Below are 19332 nucleotides of genomic sequence, written 5' to 3'. Positions count from 1 at the left end.
GTGATATTATTAATACACATGCTTATTCTTTCTCTGTCTCTCTTTCTGCCTACAGATGGCTGAAAAAGGTGAATGCTGTAGCAGCAAAGTGTGGGACTACTTCTGCAAATACTTTAACTTTAGTATTATAATTTATTTACAGTACACACACAGACTGTTAAAACCAGCTTCAACTGGAAGAAAGTAAAAGTGTTAAATGTTTAAAACCAGACTGTTTTTTGATCATTAAAAAATATATACTTTTGATGTGCAATTGTTTAGTCATTGAGACTGTAATCTAAGGCTTTTTTTTTACATAATCCATTCTGGAAAATGGTTTATACAGCCCACATACATAGAACAGGCAGATATTTTGCTATTGAATGTTGTGTAAGTGCAGTTTATAGGAAATGGGTCTAATATCCAGATTATTTTTAAAATCAAAATATCGGCTTATAAATCGGCTCTTTTCGAGTTAATATCGGCATCGGCCCCCAAAAATCCATATCGGTCGGGCTCTAGTCAAGACGTGACTGTTTAGCTGGAGTTCCACACATTATGCCATGCTCATTTGGGTGCACATTTTTGAGATGTGACCTCATGTTGCTAGTTGTCGAATGGTATGCTAACTGTATCTTAAATAGCTTGCATACAACAATCTCGCGGGTCAACAATTTTACCTCATTTTCTCTGCTGCGGTCGAGTTGGGCTCTGCACTTGCTGCCATCTTCCATGAAGACCCGTCAACTTTCAGCAGTGATGCTGTGCCAGACAGTGCGACTCCTGTGACCTCTCCCTGAACCCTCAGGCGCGCTAGCGCGCCCACTCGCAAAGCAGACAACCACGCCTCTACTACCACGGGCCTTTTTTTCCACATTTTTTTTTATTCGAATATTAATTTTCACCTTCGAAATTCGTTTTTTTAAAACCATTCGAATACATATTCGAATTTAGAATATTCGTTGATAGCCCTAATTTACAGCGGTAACCAAGGAAATGCTGTATCATTGCTGTTCATAAGTGCAATCTGCTGTCAAATAGTGAACCTGTGTCTCATTCAGCTCGTCTGATGTTTCGTTCAGATTTGTTTTGATTTAAAATTTCAGTTTAGTTTTGTTATTTTTCAGTTTCACAAAGAAACTTGCAGCAATAGCTAGAATTGTAGGATATCGTAGGCAACAATGGATACATCTAATCGGCATTCAGAGACGGAAGGTGACTTGGTAGATGGGTTTCTAAACCAACAATCTATTTTGGACATGTTTTATCAGCTTTCTTCATTTGTATTCTGCTTGCAAAGGTATTTTTTTGACTGTAAAGGAGATACTAAGGTCTTGTGTAGCGGATCTAAGGATTTCTGTATGTTGGAAAGCTGAATTTAGATTCTGACTTATGTTTGTTTTTCGTTTTCCCGGCAGGATGGATCTGGAGACACTCAAGTTTAGGTTTTTGTGGTCTGTGTATTTTTAGGTTTGGGTAAAACACGAATGGACTAATTTGTTATGTTAGGAATTGATGGGAGTGAAAAAAAAAAAAACGCCTATGGAACCAGAAGCAAGAAAGTTGAGGGGATTACAAAATCAGCATGTAATAAGAATTCAGATGTCCCTTCCTGTAGATGTTGTTTTGTTTTTGTTTTGCCCACTGGCATTTTTACTGCTATTTATTGCCGTAAAGGTCAGAAACACAATTTGTTCACCTTAGCCTGGTATTGTGTCAGAATTTTGTGAAATATGTGTCCTCTGGGAAAAAAAGAAAAAAAAATGCTGCTGCACTTGACTTTGTGCTTGCATTACTCGTGCCTCCTTCCTTCCATTGAGAACGGAGGCCCATCTGCTCAGCGAGGCTGAGAATAGCACAGGCAGAGCCCTGAGGGTCACGTCCATCACAGCATTAATCTTGCACACAGCCCAGTGTGTGCCTCCTCTCCCTTCACCTGACAATGAGGTTATTATGAGGTTGCCATGCCCCAGGCACCTTTCTAAACAGTCCCAGAGCTGACAGGAGTCAACTGCTGTTTGTATGTAAGGCTTTCAAAAACAAGACTGAGCACAGCAAGGTTGTTATCAAGGACATGCCTATTATTTAGTGCTTGTAAACTGGTGAACTCTCCTCCTGTTGAAGAAAATTGTCCAGATAGCGCCTGCAGAGAAAAAAAAAAGTGTTTGAAGCGATTCCCGTGGTGAGTTTTAATACAGGTTCCCTCAGGTTTTTTAAATATAATGTCTGATATAAAATGTAAGGCCATAAAAAGTTATGACTTTTATATCTTAAATAGTACAAGAAATGTCTGTTTTATTATTTGCAGACATCGTAAGTTTGGCAGAAGAGAGACAGAAGGTAATACTGGTTCCAAACCTGTATGCCTTTTTTCTTCCGTTAAACACAAAGAAGATACAAAGAGTAAATGACAACTAGGGATGTTCATTTCGGTTATTTTTCCTAAACAACAAATGACGCTTGTTAACTGATTATTAACCGTTAAACGACAAGTTTATTTTAAGTTAGAATTTAATTAAATTTCAAAGGATCTGTGTATGTGACCCATTAAAAATACTAACATTTGTTTCCCGGGGATTCATTTTACATGCACAAAAAGCATAAAACAACAGTGCATGAGGATTCACATGGTCTTCATAACACATATATATATATATATATATATATATATATATATATACAGTACAGTCCTATTTTTAATGCTATTTTTAATGTTTTTGAAAGAAGTTTCTTCTGTTCATCAAGCCTGCATTTATTTGATCAAAAATACAGAGAAAAAATGTAATATTGTGAAATATTATTACAACTTAAAATAATAGTTTTCTATTTGAATATACTTTAAAAAAATAATTTATTCCTGTGATGCAAAGCTGAATTTTCAGCATCATTCCTCCAGCCTTCAGTGTCACATGTAACATCCAGTCTATCACAGGATCATTTAGAAATCATTCTAATATTCTGATTTATTATGAGTGTTGGAAACAGTTCTGCTGTCTAATATATTTGATGAATAAAAGGTTAAAAAGAACTGCATTTATTCAAAATAAAAAAAAAATTCTAATAATATATATTCTAATAATATATTTTCTTTACTAACACTTTTTATCAATTTAACACATCCTTGCTGAATAAAAGTATTGATTTTATTTAAAAAAAAAAGAAAGAAAAAAAATTAATGACCCCAAATTACTGACCAGTAGTGTATATTATTACAAAATATTTATATTTTAAAAACCCTTCTTTTTTTTTTTACTTCATCAAAGTATCCTAAAAAAGTATCAGATGTTCTGAAAAAATATTAAGCAGCAGAACTGTTTCCAACTTTGATAATGAATCATCATATTAGAATATTATTTTAAATTGTAATAATATATCACAATATTAAATTTATTTTCTGTATTTTTGATCAAATAAATGCAGGCTTGATGAGCAGAAGAAACTTCTTTCAAAAACATTAAAAATAGTAATGTTAGTTATATATATATATATATATATATATAACAAATAAATAGGCCTATATTAGAAATATATTTTTACTTAACACTGACCCCTCCTCCTGTTGGTGCAAGCGATCAGTCATGTGTGTGTAGTATGGCTGTAAGGGTTAGTTCACCCAAAAATGAAAATTGGCATTAACTACTCAACTTCATGTCGTTCTAAAGCCATAAGACCTCTGTTCAAATTTGGAACACAGTTTAAGATATTTAAGATTTAGTCCGAGAGCTCTCAGTCCCTCTATTGACACTGTGTGAACGGTCTACTGTCCATGTCCAGAAAGGTAAGAAAAACATCATCAAAGTAGTCCATGTGACATCAGAGGGTCAGTTAGAATTTGTTGAAGCATCGAAAATACATTTTGGTCCAAAAATAACAAAAATTACGACTTTATTCAGCATTGTCTTCTCTTCCGTTTCTGTTGTGAGCGCGTTCACGATGCTGCTGACATTTTTTTTGGTGCACCCAATAACGAAGATAACATCAGCAGCGTCACTGCAGTGTTGTAAGTCTAAAATATCTATTGACTAAATCTAAAATATCTTAAACTGTGTTCCGAAGATGAACGGAGGTCTTACGGGTTTGGAACGACATGAGGGTGAGTCATTAATGACATAATTTTCATTTTTGGGTGAACTAACCCTTTAAGGAGATGCCCCCAGAACTTAAGGCCCAGGGTACACTTCACATTCAGCGCTCCTTTCCATCTTGTGCACAGCTTTCAAAAGTATACTTAACTGCAAATGAGTGTGGATGGATGAGCTTGACATATGCGCAGTACCATGGGGTGCGCGGCTGTCCGTGAGTAAGGGACCTATCCCAGTAAGGGAAGTCTCAGTAGAATATGAAGAAGAGCAACACATTTCAATACGTAAAATATATACAAATAAATACATAAACCTTATGTTCACCAAGGCTGTATTTATTTGATCAAAAATACATTAACTATAATATGACCGCTAGATGGCAATCTTCATCTCTGAACGACAGTGAGAGTAAAAGGAAATACTAGCATTAGAGCACACCACTAATGTTAGCATTAATAACACTGCTAGTAATGGAGAATGAAAGAATTGTCCCTGTTCCTGGTTCAGTGTATAAAGCTGAAGTTTGCCATCATTTGGGCTTTTGTGGTAACGTCCAAAATTGCACCAATATTAGTTCAATAACGTTGAATGTTACAGGGACTGATTATTGCAAATGCAGATCCAACTGTGCAGATCCAAATGACAAGGGGCAATACAAACCCCTACATTAAACATGAATTAATCTCACACAATCACGTCTTTTTTTAAAAAATCCAGTCTTAATTATAACTTCAGATTAGGTTGATTTTGCTGACAGCTCCCTTCCTTCTGTATCTTGTCTTTTCTTCCTCTGTAACTGCAGCTTACTGTCATGTTGCATCATGGATAATATCGGTGTGATTTTGCTTTTTGTCCATCATAGTGTGAATCGTGTTTCGTAATGAAGTCCATGGGGCAAGACATTGAGGAGGAAAAATATGCTGCCTTTAAAAAAAATTAATTAATAAATGTAAAAGGGCTATATTCTTCTGTAAATGTGCTACTTGAGCTATAAAGTTGTCGACATATTCTTTTCAGTGCTAGGCAGATGATCATACATTACCATCATAGTTCCTGTGGGTGAAAAGTTAGAGTTTTGCAAGTACAAGGTTAGTGGTTTTATCACACTAGTCTTGCATTAATATGTACAATGATTGTGTCTTGTTTAGTAGAGTTTGGGAATGGAATCCTAAAAAAATTGCAGGCTGGTTTTAAACCACCATTACCCACATGAGCATCAGTAAGCTGTTTTACGGCCCCAACATTCCCATATTTTCAAAATAGCACTGCTGTATTCCTTTTACAGTTTGTCACTTAGAGCACAGCCATCTGTGCAGAGTTGATATTCCCTCCTCACACTTCAGCAGCAGTTTGACACTCTATAATTGCGGAGAGTGTGAGCAAACTGTAGACTTGGGAGCTCCGCCACCCAAATGGAAGTTGCCGTTCTTTATTAGTTGTCAAGCAGATGTGTTTAAAGAAACTTTAGTGCAAATATTACAAGTACAGTTTTTCTGAAGCTACCAGGTCTCTTGGCAATCCCACAAGCTCTCAGTCTCTGGAATTGGCCCTATCAAGGTTGGAACTAGGCTTTGGGTTTCATGACCAGATCTCATTAGGCTGCCATTACACTAACTAGGGTTGGATTGATGTTTTAGCATCGACCCTTGGTATCGATACTGAATTGGTACCTCGACATAACCAGATGGTCGACCATTTCATTTCATTTGATATTTTTAATGCACAGACCTAACCCATTAGCAGTTTAGATTTTAAGGGTATTTGTAAGATATTCATGACTAGCACCTGGCCGCCTGTCATTATGTGGTGTTGATGGTGCTTTTATTAAAACAAACCTGCCTTCTGCCTCCAACCACCTATTTTGTGCGTCACGCAGCCGTTTGGCCATTGTGTTCATTTATGAAAGGGTCGAGTGCAAACACGTTCCTATTCTTAACGGGCTTGAATTTCCACTGGCTCGGAAAAACAAATAACTAATCTCCATGAGACGGTTCTATCTGCTCACTCTTGCACGCATTGCTTGTCACCAATTGCATGCATTACCAATCAGACAACACTGTGATAAAATGAGTCTGATTGTACTTCACTGATGTACTTCACCATTGCATAGAATTTATTTAAAACACTTTTGAAGGTTATGTGCATTGTCATCTTACAGAGTCCTTGACCAAAGGCAGATCTCTGTGGGTAAGGATGTAGAGTTAAGTGTTAGTCAGAGTTTCAATTATAGCAAGAACAGCACTTCAAGTTGGAAAAAAAAAAGAGGAAGAAAAAGCTTGCTTCTGAACCGTGTTAAGCGGCCAACTGCAGCTCTACAGGTTTGTAGTGTGGGGTGCTGTTTTATTTCACTGAATTTCTTGGAATGGTTTTATGTCAAAAGCTGGTTTCGTTTCAGTTTATTATGGTGCATAACTGTATATGGATTTAGTTTTCCTTCACGTTTGGTAATGATGCAAATCCTTGGAAATTTGATAGCAGAACAGGACATGGTATTGACAGTGTGATGTTTGACAGTGTCATGCAAAATGTAAGCACAGAATGTTTAGTACAAGTAAAATAGGGTTTGAAGCGCAACTACACGGTTTCTGCAAAATAGTCATGAGCTGGCTGTGCATGTTTCTCTGACAAAATGAGGCCGTAAAGCTTCCTAAAAGATAAAGAGCCCTTTAGACATTTATTTTTTATATGGAATGTATACTGGAGTTGAAAAATGTCATATATTTGAATTGCAAAATGCTAGAAATTACTATAAAATGTAAATTTAGTACATTTAATCATTAAAAAAATATAATATTAAAATAAAAAATGTTGAGTAAACGTTTTGCAGTTTTCACTGTAAAGTTTCACTATAATGGCTTCCTTTTTTTTTTTTTTTTTGTTCATGTTGGTGGGAGTTATTGGGATTTTTAATTTTTTTGGTGGTCATGTATTATTTATAAAGTTCAACAACAAAACGTAGGGGCAACCACTTTCTGCACAGTGAAGCTTTTTTTCCAGGAACAAATCTTCACTCTCACGCAGGACGTTGCCTTCCACAGACATTTGACACTTTCAGAGAATGAAACTTCATGGTGACATGTTCTCAGAGGTGAAAAAAAACTTCTAGAGACACAATGTTCCCTTCTGTAATTAACTCATTTGTCACAGACCGAGCAGTTTCTCTGTTAGCACCTAATAATTGAATTCAGTATGCTATAAATCCTAAAAAAAAAATGTAGTTTTAGTTAAGCTAAATAATTATCAAGGTTACCAGATATATGCATTTCATATATATATATATTGTGTGTATATTCTGGCACACAAAGTGTAGAAGAGTGCTGAAGGTACATTTGCCAGACAGCCGGAAAGATGCTTAAGAAAAAAAAATTGAAAATAATTAATGGTAATTTTCCAACTATTTGCCATTCTCCAAATGTCGTGTCACTCAGATGCAGTATGAATGTTTTGTACCCAGCCTACACTAAGAGCAAGAAGCCTGAAAAAAAAATCTAGAATAGCCCTTTTCAAATCAACAAAGCATATAAAACAGATGTATTCTGCAGTGCGGACAGCTTTGTTTATTATAATAGGAGCATTTGTGAGAATCCAGAGCTCACACTCAACTGTAGAGCTCAAAAAGTTGTGATTATAATAGTGTGTTGTGGCTTTGGTTGTTTAATATTTTATTAAAAAAATAAATAAATCATCTGTTTTGATGCTGCTCTGACAGCCAATGTGAAGTTCACTATTTAGTATTAATTTACTGAATATTTTGTCTGTTTTGGATGTGTAGCTACACAAATGTCAGATTCCTCATGCAAAATGGCATTTTAAATAAAAATTCCATTAATCTACATTAATGATTGTTATTACGATGTCAAAGGAAATAGTCAACGATTGATTTTGTCAGTCAGTTTCATTTGTGCGCATTAGAACTGGTCAAGGCAAGAGGAAGATGCAGATCTTGTTGTACGTTTTGTCTCCACTTGATTCACTCGTGGTCCCTAAAAGACTCAAGGACAGGACGGGTGTAACAGATTATACACTGCCTCCAGCAGTTATCAGATTTATGACATTTAAGACTGTAAGCCGGTGAAATGTTATTTATATGACCGATTTGCTTTGCCGAAGTCCAAAAGAAACCATGCCTGTGTCATGAAGAGCAGGAAACGTCCCCTTCATTGCATGATTCAGCCGCTCCAGCTCAGACCACAGAGGCCAGATGTTGGAGGCTCGGACTGGTTACCGAATGCTGTGTTTTGTCCTCTAAATTATTTGAATTTCTAAGATTAAAGTTTAATGTTCACTCATCCATATTTAATGACTCGAATTGGAAATGGGGCTATTGAATATCCGCAGCACTTAAGAAAAGTTTGGTACAGCTACTTTGCTAGTTATTGTGCATTTTGTCTGTGTCTTAATTGGCATTTTTTGCTCCAGATTTGAGAGGACGTGGTGTGTGTGAATGAAGAACTTCTCTCACCTTGACTCTCCTCGTGTTTCATCTCTGCAGAGTTTTCCCTCCGATGAGGGCTGGCCGTTCGCCAAATACCTGGGGGCCTGCGGCCGGATGGTGGCAGTGAATTACGTGGGCGAAGAGCTCTGGAGCTTCTACAATGCACCATGGGAGAAAAGAGTGGATCTGGCCAAGCAGCTGATGGACATCGCCGAGCAGCTGACGAACAACGACTTTGACTTTGCCCTTTACCTCCTAGACGTGAGCTTCGACAACTTTGCAGTCGGGCCTCGTGACGGAAAAGTCATCGTCGTCGATGCAGAAAACATCATAGTGGCAGACAAGAGACTGATTAAGCAGAGTAAGTAATAACTTCATTCCAGTATCTCCATGCTCTTGCTTTACAGCATTAATAAATTGCACAGGAAACTGTTATCCAGGTTAGACGGTGTGTTGTTGTTGGGTTTTTTTTTTCTACTTTCATACGTTCTGACCCACTTTCAGTTTTCCCTTGGATGGGCTGGAGCACCTGTTTTTTTAGGCCTGTTTGTTTCTGTACTTTGCATTCCCCATCAAAATAAATGTTTTTCAGGACTTTCAGGAAGAATTATCACAGTCTCACAGACCAGGTGGAAACCCGCATGGGCTTCCCACGCTCTCAGATTTGTAATTAAAGTCTCATAGCTGTTTCTTTTTTTGGACTTTTAAGAACTTTACAAATGAAAAGCACCGACGGCTTTTTCTTTTCTGTTTCAGAAATTAATGGGAGCAAATATAAGGGTGCAAAAAGTTTAAATTATGGCTGTCATGATTTAAATGAAATGTGAAAATGAATGTAAAGTGTAACATTAGATTTAGATCAGATTGCATCAGATTTCTGTTAACATTTTTTGCAGTTTTCAATATAACCAGTCACGCACATTTCTGTTGAGCTTATGAAGGCAGTGACCAATCAGAGGTGTCAAGATGAGTCACTGCTGAAACTGACTGAATTCTGAATCTGTACTTGCACAAATTCTCCCATCACAAACAAGTGCAGATGGCAGTGCAAGAGATTCATTTTGCAGTGTAGACCGCTTCAGTGATCATAACACGAGTTATTGCATGAGTACATAACTCGTGCCTGACTTAAGTCATGCTTCAGTGATGGAGAGCATACTTTCCTCGCTTTATTCCCAGTTTAAATGACGTTTGGTTTTTCATGTTATTAAAATAAGCAATGTAAAGTCTTGATGCTCTAATGCATAAAAAGTAATAAAGTAATTCATGAAAAGTTCTTAGCTTTTTTAGGAATATATAGGAATATAATGTTGTTTCCCCAAACCCAAAACATTTAATAATTAGGCTGTTACAATATCAAGAGCAATAATCAACAACAATAGTTATTTCAGATGATGATATTTCAGCCCACTTTGTAGTGGTTATAGTGAACTTGCTGTTATTTATTTATTTACCATTTACATTCTTTATGTATGCTACTTAAAGTGTCCCTATTATGCCATTTCCAATATTGCCTTTCATGCAGTGTGTAATGTAGCCGTATGTGAATGTAAAAGATCTGCAAAGTTGTAACGATAAAGTTATTGTCTCCCAAATTAAAGAATTGACTCTCTACAGCCTAGATGAGTTGTTAGTAATTCGAATCCCACTACCGTGATGGCTACACATCATGGGGTATCACATTTGCATAATTCCCGCCTGTGCTCTACAATGGCTGGCAGCAAACAACTTGACCCCGACCACAAACACGTCATTTTACTGAAGACTGCTTCTCTAATTTCGTTGAGTTAAAAAAAAAAAAAAAATCCTCTCTGGGAGTTCACTAAACGCTTACTCTTGAAAGATGGCTTAGTACCCTGTTTATTTGTAAATAATAGATGTTTATATTTTCTATCAAACGTTCAAAATGGGGAACTATGGCAATGAGCATATCATATCCGACATGCGCTGTACGTGGTAGACCAATCACAACAGACAGGGCCATCTGACCAATCAGAGCAGAGCAGGCTCATAGAAAGGAGGGGTTCTATGTACTTTAATATATTATAGTACTTTATTATAATATATTATTATATTGTTGTCATGATTATTATATTTTTACAGGACAGTATGCATTTTTACAATATAAGATCAATCTTATAATGTGCTAAAATATATTTTTAATAATAAGTATTGGGGCGTGGATTGGGACGTGGTCAGATTTTCCTTCTTTTTTTGTCTCTAGCTGATCACATGCCTGAATAATACAGAGAAACGCAGGAACAGAATTGTTAAAATATCGATTCTGCTAGGAATGTTGCTATCGAAGTGTTTGCGTTGTAACAGATGAACAAGGCCCAAAGCTGCACTTTTGATTCTGGGCAGTAGTGAGTTGGCATGGATGGGTGCAGTGCTTGGCCCATCTATTCGTGCCAGTGGATCTGCCATCCAGAGAGGCAAGACTGGGCTGGCGGATGAACTTGGAGCATGTGTGCTACATAACAATGGCTATTTGCTTCAGCCTTCCAGCGTTTATCTGAATGGAGCTCGTATGTGCGTCTTTGTTTGCAGATGGGTCTTTCTGAAATGTTAGATAACACAAGCTTTTTTTATTGACTTTCTATTCTGATGTGTGCTAATGTCAAACCACTTCACTGGACATGTGTGGGCATCAAGGTTGGAAGTGTTTTTGCAGTGGGCATTGGATAGATGGGCTGTTATTCATCTTTTAAATTTAATTAATTCTGCTTATATCTCAGTGCATTAATTAAAAATGCGAACCTTTTAATGATTGGCATTCATGGATACAGAAATGATTTTTATTCACAGGAGATGTTTTTTTTTTGCAAATATCTGTTGGCAATTTTAGTTGATTTAATAACATTTAATGGTAACACTTTCTACAGACATAGCCGAAAGTTTTTGCAGAGACAAATTTTGTGTTTTGTAAAGTTTGCTGTTTACGCTGTTGTGGTGTTCATTCACATTGTTTGTCAATCAGATGCATTTTAAAAAAACTGCTAAAAGCTTCATTGGCCAAAAAACTGAACTTTTCTCTCTCACACGCAGACACACACACACAAAAAAAAAAAACTGCTTTTTGATCCTGACCCAAAATGACCAGCAAACATTAATTGACTAATCATGTCTGCAGCAAATGTGAAAGTGTGAATGAGTACTAGTCAGGTAAAATCACTGTCATACTAAAAAGATTGTCAGAGCAGACTGATTGCTATAAAAGCAGGGAAGAAACAATTCCAATCATTGGGTTCCTCTTAGCAATGGTTACCTCCAAAAAACATGTGCAGCCTTCATTGTTTGCATCAAAATGGCCTCACATGCAAGGAAAATACTGCACCTGAAAGAACCATTAACCAGATTATCAAGAACTTCAAGGAGAGAGTGCAGTGAAGAAGTCTTCAGGACGTCCCAGAGTGTCCACCAAGCACCATGACCGTCTCTTCCTGAGGAGTCAGCTACAGAATCGTGTTACCACAAATGAAGAGCTTGCTCAGGAACGGCAGCAGGTCATTGTGAGAGCATCTGCACGCACAGTGAGGCCAAGACTTTAGGACAACGGCCTGGTGTCAAGAAGATCAGCAGAGAAGCCACTTCTCTCAAAGAAAAACATCAAGGACAGACTGAAATGCTGCAGGAAGCACAAGGACTGGACCGCAGAAGACTGGTGCAAAGTTATTTTCTCTGATGAAGCTCCCTTCCGACTGTTTGGGACATCTGGAAAATGGACCGTTCGGAGAAGAAAAGGTGAACGCTACCATGAGTCCTGTGTTGTCAACAGTGAAGCATCCTGAGACAATTCATGTGTCGTATTGGTTTTCAACCGAGGGAGTGGGCTCTCTCATAGTTCTGCCCAAAAACACAGCAATGAATAAAGAATGGTATCAAAACATCCTGTGAGAGCGACTTCTTCTAACGACTCATGAGCAATTTGGTGATGATGCATGCATTTTCCAGCATGATGGAGCACCATGCCACAAAGCAAGAGTTATAAAGAAGTGGCTCAAAGATCATTACATTGAAATTTTGGATCCGTGACCAGGATACTCTCCCGATCTAGAATCCATATAGAACCTGTGGTTAGTCCTCAAAAGGCGAGTGGACAAGCAGAAGCCCACAAATTGTGATCAACTCCAAGACCTAATCAGGCAAGAATGGAAGGCCATCAGTCAGGATTTGGCCCAGATGCTAATATCCAGCATACAAGAGCGAACTGCAGAGGTTATGAAGAACAAGGGTCACCACTGTAAATATGGACTCATATTTTTTTGCCAATAAAAACCTTTAAAACGTATTATGTTTATCATTGTTTTTCAATATACCATAGAAACATGGAAAATATTGAAGCAGCAAACTATGCAGAACACAAAATTTATTTCACTGCCAAAACTTTTGGCCATGACTGTAAAATAAGATTTCATTTTCATTTTTCATCAAGCTAAGATAATTCACCCAAAAATGAAAATTCTGTCATTAATTACTCCCCCCTCATGTCGATTCCAAACCAGTAAGACCTTTGTTCATCTTCAGAACACTAATTGAGATATTTTTTAATGCCCTTTGAGAGCTCTCTGATCCTCCATAGACAGCAAGGATCCTAACCCGATCAAGGCTAGGAATAATAGCAAGGAGATTGTTAAAATAATCCATCAGTGGTTCAACCGTAACTTTAAGAAACTACGATAATACTTTTTGTGTGCAAAGAAAACTAAAATAAAATAATTTATTCAACAATTCGTCTCCTCCTCGTCACCCTATAGTGCCATTTTGGATAGTATAAAATTATTCAGATCAAAGTGAAAACAACGTAAACAGTGGATCCATATGTACATACGTTGCATACATTGTTTACGTATGTGAAACTCTCCCAAATGGTGCTATATGAATAAACTCGTTATTTTTGTTTTCATTGCACACAAAAAGTATTCTCATAGCTTGGTAAAATTACGGTTGAACCACTGATGTCACATGGATTATTTTAACAATCTCCTTGCTAAGTTTCTGAGCCTTGATCGTGTTAGGATCCTTGCTGTCTATAGAGGGTCAGAGAGCTCTCGGAATCCATCAAAAAATTTCTTAAATCTTGTCCCGAAGATGAACGAATGTCTCGCAGGTTTGGAACTGCTTGAGCGTGAGTAATTAATGACAGAATTTTCATTTTTGTGTGAACTATGCTTTTAACATTAGTTATAGTTACTATAACTACATTAGTTAAACAATATTTAGTGGTAACACTTTACAATAAGGTTTAATTTGTTAACATTAGCTTCTGTAACTACGTTGTTACAATGTTACCCATTTAGTTCTAGTTATATTCTGTGGCTGAGCAGTTCATCCAAAACGAATGTAGTCATTATTTACTCACCCTCATGTTGTTCCAAACCTGAAAGAGTTTCTTCTGCGAAACAAAAAAGAAAGATATTTTGAAGATTGTTTCATCTGTTGAAAGTCAGTGGGGTTCTTTTTTGTTCCATATAAGTGTCAGGTGGATAAATGTACTGTCCTTTTAATTTCAGATTTCCATAAGTTCTTAAACAATATTTTGTGCAGTTCCTCCATAAAACTCTGGATGAGAAAAACACCGAAGCCAGCGTGTGTTCTGATTGGCTGTGGCACATTACTTCCTGCGGATCTCATAATTGGCTCCCACGAGAGTGATTGGCAGCACGGTGACTTCATTTTCTCTAATTAGTTATTGGCGTGATATTGAGCTGTGTCAAATGACCAAGACAGCAGTTCCCCAACTCTTTAAGGCGCTTTATGACTTAATATACTTTTGCTGATGAGTAAATGTCACAGCCCAGTCTATTTCTGCAGGATCCTCGGCTTTATTGATTTGTTCAGCATTAAAATGGGTGGATAGAGAAAAACTGCACCTGCTTTCAGAAGAATTTCTTATGTCTTATCGCAGTGAAGAGCTGAATCATGTCAGTGTTTTTATTCTGTAGATCATTGTTCCATTTTAGTGTAGGATGTGCTTTTTGAAGAAAATTGAAATGCTACAAGAAAGCGACGTAAGGTGTAAGAGAGCGATGATAAAGAGCTTTTTATGTTGTCTGGTATACAGAATCCAACAGCAAGTTGTTTTTAAAAGGAAGAGCCAGTGGAATAAGGATTAGGTCGTATTGAATAAAAGTCAGCTGACTGAAGCTAGGCATGTTGTGAAACACAGAAGAGAACTAGACAAGAAATGCAATCATTGCTTCTGCAAAGGATAGTGAACTTGTGTTGAATGTAAACATGAAATTGATCCTAGTTTTTCTCCTAATACATGTTCCTGGTCTTATTTTTTGACCAATAGCCAAATAGGCATTGTTTTAGACTGTTTTAAATAATGAAATCTTTTCTATGTTTTATTAAGAAGAATTAAATGCCAGTTTACATTGTAATACAATCTACTGTAGACTACTTGCTACTGCATGCAATAAGAAAAACGTTCAGTTCAATTGCTGAGTTCAGTCTCTCTAGAACCCCAAAGCAATCTTAATAAAAAAGTACTCTGTTCAGTGCCTGATTAGAAATCCTAAATCATTTGCACACTACCATTATTTCATATCTTTATCATTAGTTTTTCCTTAAAAAAAAAAAAACTATATATGCTGACCAAGGCTGTGATTATTTGATCAAAATACAACAATTTAAAAATCTGTTTTCTTTTGTAAAATTTTACAGTTATTATTATACAGTTCCATTTGAATTGTTAAATGAAATTGTATTAATCAATTTATTTAAATCATGATACATTTAACAACACTTCATTAAATGGTTGTTAAAACATTTCATTAAAAGTTTATGGAAACACTGTTTTACAACACTTTGTTACATGTTTAACAAAAATTGCTTGTTTAGTAAGGTTGGGCCGATATCGCTGATGGCTGATAGACATCACAATGTTTAGCCGGCATCGTGATCCCTCCCCTCCATACCCCCAGCAATCCGGCTACATCCCAATAAAATGATATATATGCGGAATAGATACGAGATATTTCAGTACTTTCTCTCACAGTTATATCATTGAGTAATTATACTGTATAGAAACTGCGTGCATCAGGGAGCTGCTATGTCTAATCAACTGAATATGTCAAACTTTAATAATTTATCATTTTAATGCCCTATGAAATTTTTCACAAAAGAAAATCTGAAATTTTGTTGCCTTTTTTTTGGGTGGATGTAAAACAAACTTATCAAAAAAGGTGTTAATTAAATGAAGAAAAATCTTCCACATTTTAATCAAATTATTATTTTTTTTGTACTGTGGTTGACTTTTAACATTTTGAATATCAACATTTTAAAATTTCGATATTCCTTAAGAAATAAATAAATATATATAAATAAATAAATAAATATATATATATATATATATGTAGAGAAAATTTTGTTACTATTACTTCAAGTACATTCTGATGGCAATAGTGTTATATTTGTGTGATATATAGTAATATTTTTCTTGTCACATTTTCTTGAAGTTAAACCTAAATGTTTTGATGGGCTGTCATTAAGACCTTTGAGCTTCTGGATCTACCTTCTGAGCAGCTCTGGAGATGAATGAAGTTCTTGTGTTCAGGTCCTCATACAGTGAGACGGCAGATGCTGAAAACACCACAAGCATTGCTTGTGTTTGTGTAGAAGACTGTGCTAATCAATCACACAAAAAAAGCAGACTTAATATTTAAATAGCTGTCTTTTTGCACTTTAATATTCATAAACACAAGTCCACATCGTGAATTAAACATACAGCCCTACTTTTGACTTATTCATCTAAAATTTGCTTAATTCAATGGCATTGTGTGTTATACTGTAAATTGGAGTTACAGAGTCCTAACTTCAACCTTTAGTATTATCGAATATCCATTTTCACCCAGAAACATGAGCTGCAAATGCAGTTTCATGTTGATTTTTGTGGTTTCTTCTCTTCTATTGTTTTGGCATATCTTATATTTGTATTTTCTGTAATCCACTCAGATAAACCAGAGAACTATGACGTGTGGTACGAGAGCCGCTATGAGGAATGCGACAAAGAGGCCTGTCTCTCCTTCTCCAAGGATATCCTCTGCTCTCGAGTCACCGTGGACCACAACTACTATGCTATCTGTCAAAACCTGCTCTCCAGATTCGCCACCTGGCGTGGCACCACGGGTGGTCTCCTCCATGACCCCCCTGCCGACGTGGTCAAAGATGGCCGCCTCACGGCCCTGCTGGACGAGTGCACCCGGCCTCAGAAACAGTACGGTCGCTTCCAGGCAGCTAAAGAACTGCGGGAGTTCCTGACACAACTCACACAGCTGAGCAATACTAACAGGTAGTGTCCAGAACAGGGGACGTTCTGTACCCCCACCCCCCACTCAAAAAAGACCTCTGAAGTACTTTTACAAATGTGTTACAAGATTCTGGAACACATTCGTTCACCTTCAGGGGAGTCGCTATTTGGTTGCCGCTATCAATCATGCCAACATTGGCTCCAGTCCTGTCCGGGGCTAATTAAAGAAGTTTGCACATGAACATGGATTAAAGGGTCGTGTGAAAATCAGCAGAATACAGGCTCAAACTGCTGTGATCACACGCGTGTGTGTGTGTGTGTGTGTGTGTGTGTGTGTGTGTGTGTGTGTGTGAGAGAGAGAGAGAGAGAGAGAGTCGATTGTAATATCTGATGCTTCATTGAATAACCTTGCTGCTATTACTGATTCTGATTAGGATCCTGTAATACGGTTTCTAATTAATTAAAAAATTGGGTGCTGTAGGTGCACCGTGAGCAGGGGCTTATAACTGAAGTGACACAGGGAGCTTTGTTTATGTTTGAGTGACTCTTAACAAAAACATGTCCAGGTCATTTTTTAATCCAAAATGAAACAAATAAAGAAAGAAGCAAAAAATATTTTGAATATAATGTGTTCCTGTTTTGGCCCAGAATATCATTGTTTTAGAAGCATCTTGCAAAAATAAACTGGTGTTTGTTTTGCATATTATAATGCCAAGATGTTTAAGATGTTTGTTTTCTTGTTTTGTTTTGTTGTGTGTCCTGTATTTCTTTTTATCTTGTGTTCTCTTTTTTTGTTGTTGATGTTTGTTGTCTTTTTTGCTTTGTTTTTTTTTTTTTTTTTGTATTTTTATTTATTTTTTAGTTTTGTTTGTGTATAATTGTTTGTTTTTTTTCTTTTTTTATACCAAAAGAGTAAAATGCTGTTAAAAAGATTTAAAGTCAGCATAAATTTAAAGCAGTATAATTAAATATTTTTTATGAATATGAATTTAAAACTGTATTCATTTTCTTTAGGGAAAATTAGATTTTTGGGTGAAATATCACTAGGACATGTTCTTGACAAGCTTTGAGATTCATCCATTTGTGTTTTATTTTAGTCTCTATATATTCAATGAACCACCTGGTTTCTTTGCAATGGGGAGTAAAGTCTTAAGTGAATTTGTAAGTGTGCTTGGTCAGATTATGCCTCTTATCGAAGGGAAATTTAATCGTTTCCTGTTACAATGAACCATTTTGGTGAGATGTTGATGCTTTTTGTTAAAGTGGCAGTCAGTGCCAGTTATGGATAGTTGGATGACTTGACTTAAAAAAAACAACCCTGAAATGAAGATACGAAAAGGAGAACAAAATGGATTTGAAACAACGTATGCAAGAATAAAAATACCAAAGAATATTGTCACTGTTGCGTGGTTCGTTTTGTTCTGTTAGCAATGCTTTGACCAAGATTGTTCAAAAGGGAAACCACAATAAAGCTCTTATTTGTCCTGTTTCTGTATTCATGAGCCTGTTAGTGTTTTTTTTTTTTCTTTCTTTCTTCTTTTTGGACCAATTCAGTTTTAATTTCTCATATGCCGGCAACCATGACATACCGTCTCCTTCACTTACACTTGCATTGTTTACAGCGACAAGTTGCACTACATTGTCAGATCATAGTTTTTCATTGTAGACCCTTTAATATTTCCCCTCTTATCAATTTTGTGTCCTTTAATATTTTGTGTGCATATATTAATGTTCTTCTTTCCCCCCTAACAATGTTACTCATGTGCCACTTTCCATGTTTGTAATAAGCAATATTAGGAGTTGATAGAGCCTAATGAATTATCACTTTAAAAATGTGATTTAAAAAAATTCATATTGATTTGTAGGCATTCCAACTTTTGAAATCCGCTGTTTCTGTTAAAATATGTTTTATTCTGTAAGAAAAGTCTGCTTTCTGTATGTGTTTGTTTTGAGACTAAGGAAAAGTCTGGTCATACTGTGCCTTTCATTCAAAAGTTGTATTTTCGACTGGATGAGAATATAAAATTATATTAAAGTATATCTATACTTACCTGCTCTAAATTTTCTTTATTGAATCAGCAGTACTGAATCCATTATGAGATTTGATTATGGCAACAATTCAATTTAAGGCTGCATCAATTTGTTTCCTGTGGTAATAAAATATCTTCAGGTGTGTGTGTGTGTGAGTGAAAACCTCCATATGGTTTCATATGGAATGAAGCCAACACACATATCCTGTGCAGGAGAGAGAAGTGTGTGAAGACTTGACAAACTGAACAGAACATGAACCTTTTTTTTTCAGTCCTTTTTCAAGGATTGTCAGGCAAAATGTTATTTTTGTAGGCCAATACACTGTAAATAAATATAAAGTCTTTGCCTTTTGGTTGACCACAGAAGTCATTAAAACCAGGGCCTGGAGCTGGCTTCAAGGTTTGCCCTCCTTTGAATGTGTTCCTGTGATGAATGGAGCGACTCTGAGCTAAAGTTAAACACATTCACCCATGGCATCTAAATATAGATTTCTTCCTCTGGTTGCAAAACCCATGGCAAGGATTAGAGAATACGGAGTCAGCACCGCTCCG

The 19332-nt window shown here is 36.5% G+C and overlaps 1 protein-coding gene across 1 annotated transcript in view; it reads left to right on the top strand.

The window, feature by feature from the left end:
* The window catches only part of LOC132096753 (divergent protein kinase domain 2A-like), a 29035-nt gene extending 10224 nt beyond the window's left edge, over nt 1–18811 (top strand). Inside the window, exons 2-3 of the mRNA XM_059502342.1 lie at nt 8554–8857; nt 16456–18811. Coding sequence (XP_059358325.1) covers nt 8554–8857; nt 16456–16796 — 645 coding nt within the window. The 3' untranslated portion in view covers nt 16797–18811. The remainder of the gene's footprint in view (nt 1–8553; nt 8858–16455) is intronic.
* The last annotated feature ends 521 nt before the right edge of the window (nt 18812–19332 follow it).

The sequence above is a fragment of the Carassius carassius genome, chromosome 20, assembly GCF_963082965.1.
Source record: "Carassius carassius chromosome 20, fCarCar2.1, whole genome shotgun sequence".
Taxonomy (NCBI): domain Eukaryota; kingdom Metazoa; phylum Chordata; class Actinopteri; order Cypriniformes; family Cyprinidae; genus Carassius; species Carassius carassius.
Note: the sequence above shows the minus strand (reverse complement) of the source record. Positions and strands in the feature narration are given on the sequence as shown.